At 47.3% G+C, this 10,217-nt stretch overlaps 1 protein-coding gene across 2 annotated transcripts in view; it reads left to right on the top strand.

Annotated features, from left to right (window-relative positions):
• Positions 1 to 9,598, top strand: part of CRK (v-crk avian sarcoma virus CT10 oncogene homolog) — a 42,066-nt gene extending 32,468 nt beyond the window's left edge. For both annotated transcript variants that reach the window (XM_011955874.1, XM_011955864.1), the window contains exon 3: positions 6,678 to 9,598. In XM_011955874.1, coding sequence (XP_011811264.1) covers positions 6,678 to 6,685 — 8 coding nt within the window. In that variant the 3' untranslated portion in view covers positions 6,686 to 9,598. The remainder of the gene's footprint in view (positions 1 to 6,677) is intronic.
• Positions 9,599 to 10,217: the final 619 nt, after the last annotated feature.

Here is a 10,217-nt window from a genome sequence, read left to right as displayed (position 1 = left end):
GTGATCCGCCCGCCTCGGCCTCCCAAAGTGCTGGGATTACAGGCGTGAGCCACCGCGCCCGGCCTCCCTTAGGTCTTTAACAGTTTGGAGGAACGGGGTGGCTGCGGACTCTGGCTGGAGGAGGGCAGAGGAAGAATGGTGGAGGGAGTTGGGTATTCTAAGAACCACCATGGTGAAACCCCATCTCTACTAAAAATGCAAAAACTAGCTGGGCGTGGTGAGGAGCCTGTAGTCCCAGCTACTCGAGAGACTGAGGAGGAGAATCACTTGAATCCTGGAGGCGGAGCCAACATAGTGCCACTGTACTTCATCCTGGGCCACAGGAGCAAAAACTCCGTTACAAACAAAAATTCTGAAAGAAAAGATCTGGGGCCGGGCGCGGTGGCTCACACCTGTAATCCCAACACTTTGGGAGGCTGAGGCAGGTAGATCACGAGGTCAGGAGATCACGACCATCCTGGCTAACACGGTGAAACCCTGTCTCTACTAAAAATACAAAAAATTAGCCGGGCGTGGTGGCGGCGCCTGTAGTTCAGCTTCTCAGGAGGCTGAGGCAGGAGAATGGCGGGAACCCGGGAGGCGGAGCTTGCAGTGAGCGGAGATGCGCCACTGCACTCCAGTCTGGGCAACAGAGCGAGACTAGGTCTCAAAAAAAAAAAAAGAAAAAGAAAAGATCTGAAAGCACATCAGCAGGCTTTGCCCCACGTTTTGAGAAATTGGTATCGTTCTGTGTTAACAGCAAGGGGTGGGATTAGTCCACTTTTGAACCTACCCTTCACTTCCTAGAGCTCTGTGGGATGTGATTTGAGACCACACTTTGAATGCTTAAGAATAAAGACAATATAGGCTAGGCGTGATGGCTCACACCTGTAATCCTAGCACTTTGGGAGGCCGAGGTGGGTGGATTACGAGGTCAGGAGTTTGAGACCAGCCTATTCAGCATGGTGAAACCCCGTCTCTACTAAAAATGCAAAAAAAAAAAAAATTAGCTGGGCGTGATGGTGCGCACTTGTCCTACCAGATACTTGGGAAGCTGAGGCAGGAGAATTGCTTGAACTCGGCAGGTGAAGGTTGCAGTGAGCCAAGATTGCGCCACTGCACTCCAGCCTGGGTGACTGAGTGAGACTCTGTCTCAGAAAAAGAATAAAGACAGTATAACATTGAGGTATGTATGTATGTATGTATTTTGAGACGGAGTTTCGCTTTTGTTGCCCAGGCTGGAGTGCAATGGCACGATCTCGGCTCACCACAGCCTCCGCCTCCTGGGTTCAAGCGATCCTCCTGCCTCAGCCTCGCGAGTAGCTGGGATTAGAGGCATGTGCCACCACGCCTGGCTAATGTTGTATTTGTAGTAGAGATGGGGTTTCTCCATGTTGGTCAGGCTGGTCTCGAACTCTTGACCTCAGGTGATCCGCCCACCTTGGCCTCCAAAAGTGCTGGGATTACAGGTGTGAGCCACCGTGCCCAGCCAACACTAAGGTATTTAAACAGATTTTGCTCTCAAATAGAATGGCATACTTAAGGCTATATCCTAAAGAGCCACCTTCCGCAAAATCTCAGGGATCCAGTTTGATGAGTTTACATCCACGTGCACCTGTATGACAGCCATCCAGGCGAAAGAACATTTCCAGTGCTCCAAATGCTCCCTCATGGCCTTGTGTTTTCTTTTTTTCTCTTCTTTTTGAGACGGAGTCTTACTCTGTCGCCCAAGCTGGAGTGCAATGGCGTGATCTTGGCTCACTGCAACCTCTGCCTCCTGGGTTCCAGCGATTCTCCTGCCTCAGCCTCCCTAGTAGCTGGGATTACAGGCATGAGCCATCATGCCTGGCCAATTTTTGTATTTTTAGTAGAGATAGAGTTTCACCATGTTGGCCAGGCTGGTCTCGAACTTCTGTCCTCAAGTGATGCGCCTGCTTTGGCCTCCGAAAGTGGTGGGACTACAGGTATGAGTCACCGTGCCTGGCCTCCTGTGTTTGTTTCCAATATGAGTAAAATAATGGATTCAGATATAGCAGATATTGGGGATGTTACTGGAGAAGACGGGCCTTAAGTTACCAGACCATATTCTTTTTTTTTCTTTTGGGATGGAGTCTCGCTGTGTCGCCCAGGCTGGAGTGCAGTGGTGGGATCTCGGCTCACTGCAAGCTCTGCTTCCCGGGTTCACGCCTTTCTGCTACCTCAGCCTCCGGAGTAGCTGGGACCATAGGTGCCTGCCACCACATCTGGCTAATTTTTTTTGTATTTTTAGTAGAGATGGGGTTTCACTTTTAACCAGGATAGTCTCAATCTCCTGACCTCGCGATCTGCCCACCTCAACCTCCCAAAGTGCTGGGATTACAGGCATGAGCCACCGTGCCCAGCCAAGATGCTTCTCTTTTTTTTGGAGAGAGAATCTTGCTCTCTTCACCAGGGTGGGGTGCAGTGGTGCACTTGGCTCACTACAGGCTCAAACTCCCAGGCTTAAGTGGTCCTCCTGCCTCAGTCTCCTGAGTAACTGGAAACACAGTTGCACACCATGATGCCTTACTAATTTTTTTTTTTTTTTTTCAAGAGACAGAGTCTTGCTATCGTTGCCTAGCCTGGCTGGGCTGGGGCATGTCAGAACCCTTTTTTTTTTAAGAGAGTTTTGCTGTGTTGCCCAGGCTGGAATGCAGTGGTACTGTCTTGGCTCACTGCGATCTCTACCTCCCGGGCTCAAGCAGTCCTCCCATGTCAGCCTCTTGAGTAGCTGGGACTACAGGCACACACCACTATGCCTGGCTCATTTATTTACTTATTTTATTTTTTGAGACAGAGTGTAGCTCTGTTGTCCAGGCTGGAGTGCAGTGACACAGTCTCGGCTCACTGCAACCTCCGCTTCCTGGGTTCAAGCTGTTCTCTGCCTCCCAAGGAGTTGGGATTACAGGCGCACGCCACCATGTCTGGCTAATTTTTGTATTTTAGTAGAGATGGGGTTTCACCAATTTGGCCAGGCTGGTCTTGAACTCCTGACCTCATGATTCATCCACCTTGACCTCCCAAAGTGCTGGGATTACAGGCGTGAGCCACCACGCCCAGCTAATTTTTTTATTTTTTGTAGAAACGAGGTTTCAGTATAGTGCACAGGCTGGTCTTGAACTCCTGAGCTCAAGTGATCCTCCTACCTCGGCCTCCCAAAGTGCTGGGATTACAGACGTGAGCCACAGCGCCCGGCCCAGATGTGAGAAACTTTGAATTCTAAAGTTGCTGGCAGGCCAGGTGCGGTGAGAGCCCTGGTGGTAGCAGCCTGTGAGGATTGCTATCTGTGTGTAAGGATAGGCGTACCATCATCCCTTCCTCTTCTTCCTTCACACGTGTGCTCAGCCTTCATCTTCATGACACAGGCAGATTTAGCTTGGTTTTTTCTGTTTTTGCAGAAAGGGTCTTGTTGCCCAGGCTAGAGGGCAGCCTCGACCTCCCAGGAGGCTCAAGTGACCTACCTCATCCTCCCGAGTAACTGGGACCACAGGCGCACACCAGCATGCTTGGCTTTTTAAAATTTTTGTAGAGACAAGGTCTCACTCTCTTGCCAGGGCTGCTCTCAAAATCCTGGGCTCAAGCCATCCCCCCACCTCAGCTTCCCACAGTGCTGGGATTACAGGCATGAGCCACTGCACCCAGACCACTGCTATTTTTTCTCAACCTCTGTATCTTATGTGTCTCTCTGTCCCCTTCTTTCTGTCCCTCATTTTCTCAGCATCCTATGACCCATACGATGACTTCAGGCCTCTGTAATTTTTAGAGAGGTCTTTAGGAAACAGCAGAGGGGCCAGTAGGCAAGCTGTTCCATCTGTAAGTGAGGTCAGGCTGGGCCTGAAAGAGGCCCTGCGGCTGGACTTGCGTGGGCTTTGGTCAGTAGATGGCCTGCGGACATTTGTAGGGAACCTAGTACAACCCCAGGAGCATAATTTGGAAGTTCCTGATACTGTATAAAATGCATAAATGGTGCAGGGGCTCAGGCCGGGAGTTAGCTGGGCATGGTGGCGTGCACCTGTGTCCCAGCTACTCGGGAGGCTAAGGTGGGAGGATCCCCTCAGCCCGAGAGTTACAGGCTGCAGTGAGCCATGATGGTGTCACTGCACTCCAGCCTAAGTGGCAGAGTGAGACTCTGTCTCAAAAAATAAAAGATAAAAAGCATAAATGGGCTTTGGAGCCGGATAGTTCTGGGCTCAAATTCCCAGCCCCGTCACTAACTGTGCCACCACTGTGGCACATGTATTATGCCATTTCTCTAAACTGCCGTCTTTCGATTTGTAAAATGAAAGCAGTTCCTGTATTGCAGGATTATGAGGATTGGAAAATACCTTATATTTTAATGTAATATAAAGTTATAAAATATAAAATGCCCTCTGCTATATAATAATTCAGTAAATAGTAGTTGGTTTAATAAAACCGAATGAACAGAGTATGCTCAGAATTCAAATATTGATACTTAAAGGATGGTCATAAAACTCTTCAGTCCAGTGGCATCTGAGGCTGTATTTCACCATTCAGCATTTTGCCATGGGGTGAATCCATTCATCAGACTGACCTCTGAAGTTTCATAGCAGGATAGGAATATATCATAGATTGTTAAAACTTTATATTTTGGCCAGGTACGGTGGTGGTAAAACTTTATATTGCGGCCAGGTACGGTGGCTCACGCCTGTAATCCCAGCACTTCGGGAGGCCAAGGTGGGCAGATCACGAGGTCAGGAGATCAAGACCATCCTGGCTAACAAGGTGAAACCCATCTTTACTAAAAATATAAAAAAAAATAGCATCTGGGTGTGGTGGCGGGCGCCTGTAGTCCCAGCTGCTCGGGAGGCTGAGGCAGGAGAATGGCGTGAACCTGGGAGGTGGAGCTTGCAATGAGCTGAGATCCCGCCACTGCACTCCAGCCTGGGTGACAGAGCGAGATTCTGTTTCAAAAACAAACAAACAAAAAAAAACTTTATATTTCATTTTGCAACAAGAGACATTACGTAAATACATGCTGAAATGCAGGGTTTTTTTTTTTTTTTTTTTTTTTTGAGACAAAGTCTCGCTTTCGCCCAGGCTGGAGTGCAGTGGCCGGATCTCAGCTCACTGCAAGCTCTGCCTCCTGGGTTTACGCCATTCTCCTGCCTCAGCCTCCTGTGTAGCTGGGACTACAGGCGCCCGCCACCTCGCCCGGCTAGTTTTTTGTAGTTTTTAGTAGAGACGGGGTCTCACCGTGTTAGCCAGGATGGTCTCGATCTCCTGACCTCGTGATCCACCCGTCTTGGCCTCCCAAAGTGCTGGGATTACAGGCTTGAGCCACCGTGCCCGGCCTGTTTTTGTTTTTTGAGGCAGAGTCTGGCTCTATTGCCCAGGCTGGAATGCAGTGGTGTGATCTCAGCTCACTGCAGTCTCTGCCTCCTGGGCTCAAGCAATCTTCCCACCTCAGCCTCCGGAGTAGCTGGGACTCTGAGCGGCTACCACCACACCCAGCTAATGTTTGTATTTTTTGTAGAGATGGGTGTCACCATGTTACTCAGGCTGGTCTCAAACTCCTGAGCTGAAGCAATCCATCCACCTATGTCAGGCCCATCAAGTGCTGGGATTGCAGGCATGAGCCACTGTGCCTGACCTTAGTTGGTTTTTTTGGCCCCTCATTGAGTAATGATCAGGTAACAAGCAGCATTGAGGGAGCAGCAAGGTCTGTCCAATGGTGGGATAGGGGGGCTGGGCAGGCAGTGGCTTGTCAAATAGAGCTTGCTTAATGAGGTGGGGGTTTTCTGAGAGCTAATTCCTGCCCATATGGGAAAAGGCTTGCCTTGGTCAGGAAATGATGGGAACAGTTGATTTTCTAGGAGCAAGTGACCTATGCTTGCCATGATCGCTTTCTGCTGTGCAAGCAGTAATAGACCAGGACGTGTGTGTGAGTGGGCTGGGGGATTGTGCTGCTGCCATATGCTAAAGACGGGAGAAGGCGGCCGGGCACGGTGGTTCACGCCTGTCATCCCAGCACTTTGGGAGGCCAAGGCGGGTGGATCACGAGGTCAGGAGTTTGAAACCAGCCTGGCCAAGATGGTGAAACTCCATCTCTACTAAAAATAGAGAAATTAGCTGGGCATGGTGGCGGGCACCTGTAGTCCCAGCTACTCTGGAGGCTGAGGCAGGAGAATCGCTTGAACCTGGGAGGCAGAGGTTGCACTGAGCCGAGATCGTGCCGCTGCACTCCAGCCCAGGCAAGAGAGCAAGGCTCCATCTCAACAATAGAAAAAACACAAAAAAGAGGGGAGAAGGTTGCTTCTCCTCGGACAGGGTCTGCGGAGCAGGTAGAAAGCCGAGGGTAGCGAGTATGAAGAAAGGGAATACTAGCTCACTCCCTGAAGTTGGGAGTGCTCGTTCAGAGACACTTGAGATTTCCAATAATTACCACTTTCCTTTTTTAATCAAAAAGTATCATTATCTGGGATCCTGTTTTACTTTCTGTATTCTCTATTTTTCTGCACTGCTAAAAACACTTCTTCCTTCTGCCTGCATTAACCACAAGTAATCAGTCTGGTGGCTGGGGCTGGGGAGGCAGCAAATGGCCATTTCTGTAACATCCCTAGAGCAATCACACGGGCAGGGTGTGCCTAACCAGAGAACGGAGTTGTGCAGCTTGCATTCCTAACTGGAAATAAAGTGCTCTCCTTATTCTCCTCCTGCAGGTCGGTGAGCTGGTAAAGGTTACGAAGATTAATGTGAGTGGTCAGTGGGAAGGGGAGTGTAATGGCAAACGAGGTCACTTCCCATTCACACATGTCCGTCTGCTGGATCAACAGAATCCCGATGAGGACTTCAGCTGAGTATAGCTCAACAGTTTTGCTGACAGATGGGAACAATCTTTTTTTTTTTTTTTTCCAACTGCCATCTATACAATTTTCTTACAGATGTCAAAAGCAGTCTAGTTTATATAAGCATTCTGTTACCTGTGATCTTTTTTTAGACTGAACTACTCCATTCCTAGTCTTATGTACCGTATTCAGGGTACGAACTGGAGGGCTCGTGTGTTAGCTTCTGAAATTGGCAATTGGAGGAGGTAGTGGCCATGCCTGTGTGTATCAGAAGGGATAGGTATCTTGCCTCCTTTCTCTCAGGCAATGCAAATCACCCTGTGGAAAACCGATGGACAGGAAGGAGTATTACACACTGCTTACCCTGATTTATTCAGTGGTTTTGTTTTCATTCTGGAACCATACTATCAAATGGCGACAGACTGTTCCCTTCCACCCCCGTGAAGTAATCATGCACTGTGTGAATAGTATCAAGCAGGACTGCTATCATTGTATGGAGCATGACCAGCGTATGACTCATTCTGACATTTCAGATCCTAAGAATTCTAAGAACACTACTAGAAGCATTCGTTCCCTCCTAGTCGATGCTTCATCCTTTTTCTTGGGATTCTTTTAGCCCTTAACATTCTTGTCCCCCAAACCCGTGAGTAGGTTAATTCCTAAGATAAGTGTGTATTTTCATTCCAGGTGCGAAGCAGAATGTACCGAGCACTTTATTCAGTGCATAGCTTTAAGCCAGTGTTGGATTCACTAAGTGGACAGCCAGTCTCCCAGCTCTCTGCCTTCCCCTAAAGGGTCGTAGTAGGTCACCCTTCTACAGCAGTTAACTAGAGTCCGAACTAATGGGATCCAGCAGGGCCATTTCTCCTGAAGGCCAGTATCCTATTAGAATAGAGACTCTTGGAATTCTTAGGTTCTACTCAGAGTGGAAGGACCAATCACCTCTAATACTCTGTGGAAGGTTTTGGGGCCAAATTCTGCCCTCTGCATTCTGTGCGACTTGTATAAAAGTCAAGTTAGTATTACATGAGTTTGGGGTAGGGTTAGTGCTTCGAAAAATGTTGAACTGGCCGGGCAGTGGCTCACGCCTGTAATCCCAGCAGTTTGGGAGGCCAAGGCGGGTGGATCACGAGGTCAGGAGTTCGAGATCAGCCTGGCCAACATGGTGAATCCCCATCTCTACTAAAGATACAAAAAATTAGCTGGGCGTGGTGGTGCGCGCCTGTAATCCCAGCTGCTCGGGAGGTTGAGGCAGGAGAGATACTTGAACCTGGGAGGTGGAGGTTCCAGTGAACCGAGATAGCACCACTGCACTCCAGCCTGGGTGATAGAGCGAGACTCTGTCTCAAAAAAAAAAAAAACAAAACATGTTGAACCAATCATGAATTACTTATGTATTATTCATTTCTCATGAGGAGAATAATGCCGTTGAAGTACATTACATTATAAACTGCCTTCAGTTTTGGCTTTTTATGTTCAGGTTTAGTTTATAAATCGATTTAAGTATGGAATGATTTATATGGGGTCAGGTGCTCCAAAAAATAGACTTATGAGACCAAAAATGATCTAGGCTATTTAGACTACAGCATGAGACTTCCAAGTTAGTTCCCAGTCTATAAAGGCACTTACCGGTCTGTGGTGTGGTATGACCAGTAGAAACACCTTCTAGTTTGCTTTGGACCTCATTTTGGAAAAATAATCTACCTTTCTAATTGTTCTGCATAGGTTAATATGATAAATTTGCATTCTTTAAACCTATACCAGACTGTGGTATCCGAGTGACTGGCACATTGCCTAACACACAGTGTGCACATATTTGAGTGAATGAGGAGACTGAGAAACTGGTGACGTGGCACAGGGAAGCCAGCTGGCCCAGGATTCCATACATGACCGCAAGCAGACTAATGAGTTGACGCTAATTTAATGTATTTTTACCTCACACTAAGGTCGTGCTTGATAAAGACATTAAACTCAACTTGTAGAAGATTAGCACAGTGCTGTGCACAGAGTGGGTGCTCAGTAGTGTTGAATGAACAGGTTTGTAATCCTAGATGTAATTCCATCTGACTGCTTTGTTAAATTTTCAGTTAGAACATAGATACTGTAAAATCCAGATACACATTAAATCTTGTTTTCCTGAAAGTACGGCATCTAAAATATTTGTAGAAAACATTGTCGCAACTGATTTGAATGTTCCTATTTCTTTTCCTTCGACTTTGATATCGGCTTGTAATGTCTCTCTTCATCATATGTGATATCAGTGGAACATGCAGCGCTACTCAAGTCCTAAGGATTCCTCAGCGATCGGTGGTCCAGAGCTGTTCCATGAACCGCTGGCCTGGATTTGGCTGTTGGGTGTGGCAGTTAATGCACCTCAAGAAATCAAAGGATGTCTTATGTCTTCCCAAAAAAAGCAAATGCTGAAATCCTATTGGCAAAGTAAACTGAAATTGGCTGCTATATTTTATATAATCATTTCTGCAAATCCCGTTTTTGGAATACTAATATTTGACATGGTTAATTCTTATTAATTTGTTGGAATTGTTTATTGTTAATAATGCAAATAGATAATTTTTAATTATCCACAAGTAACATTTCACTATTAATGGTTTGAAATAGGTGATAAGCAAACCAATTTGAAATAAAATATAAACATGTGCCATTGTATTATAACACTATACACTTTCTTGACAGTTAAATTTTAAAAAACTGTGTTTCGTAGCATGTATTGTATGTGTTTATAGTTTACATAGCAAATAAACATATGGCCAAATGTTTGGCTTGCTGATGTTTTGGAAAAAGGAATCTTTGAATATTTTTCACAAAACTAAATTTTTTTTTTTTTTGAGACGGAGTCTCGCTCTGTTGCCCAGGATGGAGTGCAGTGGCATGATCTCGGCTCACCTGCAACCTCTGCCTCCTGGGTTCACGCCATTCTCCAGCCTCATCCTCCTGAGTAGCTGGGACTGCAGGCACCCGCCACCACGCCTAGCTAATTTTTTTTGTATTTTTAGTAGAGACAGGGTTTCACCATGTTAGCCAGGATGGTTTCAATTTCCTGACCTCATGATCCATCCGCCTCAGCCTCCCAAAGTGCTGGGATGACAGGCAAGAGCCACTGTGCCCGGATCTTTTTTTTTGGAGACAAAGTTTCGCTCTTGTGGCCTAAGCTGGGGTGCAGTGATGCGATCTCAGCTTACTGCAACTTCTGCCTCTCAGGCTCAAGGAGTTCTCCTACCTCAGCCTCCCGAGTAGCTGGGGTTACAGGCATGCACCACCACACCCAGCTATTTTTTTGTATTTTTAGTAGAAATGGGGTTTCACCATGTTAGCCAGACTGGTCTCGAACGCCTCACCTCAGGTGATCCGCCTGTCTCCGCCTCCTCAAGTGCTGGGATTACAGGTGTGAGCCAC

Source organism: Colobus angolensis, unplaced genomic scaffold (assembly GCF_000951035.1).
Source record: "Colobus angolensis palliatus isolate OR3802 unplaced genomic scaffold, Cang.pa_1.0 Scaffold110, whole genome shotgun sequence".
Classification (NCBI taxonomy): domain Eukaryota; kingdom Metazoa; phylum Chordata; class Mammalia; order Primates; family Cercopithecidae; genus Colobus; species Colobus angolensis.
Note: the sequence above shows the minus strand (reverse complement) of the source record. Positions and strands in the feature narration are given on the sequence as shown.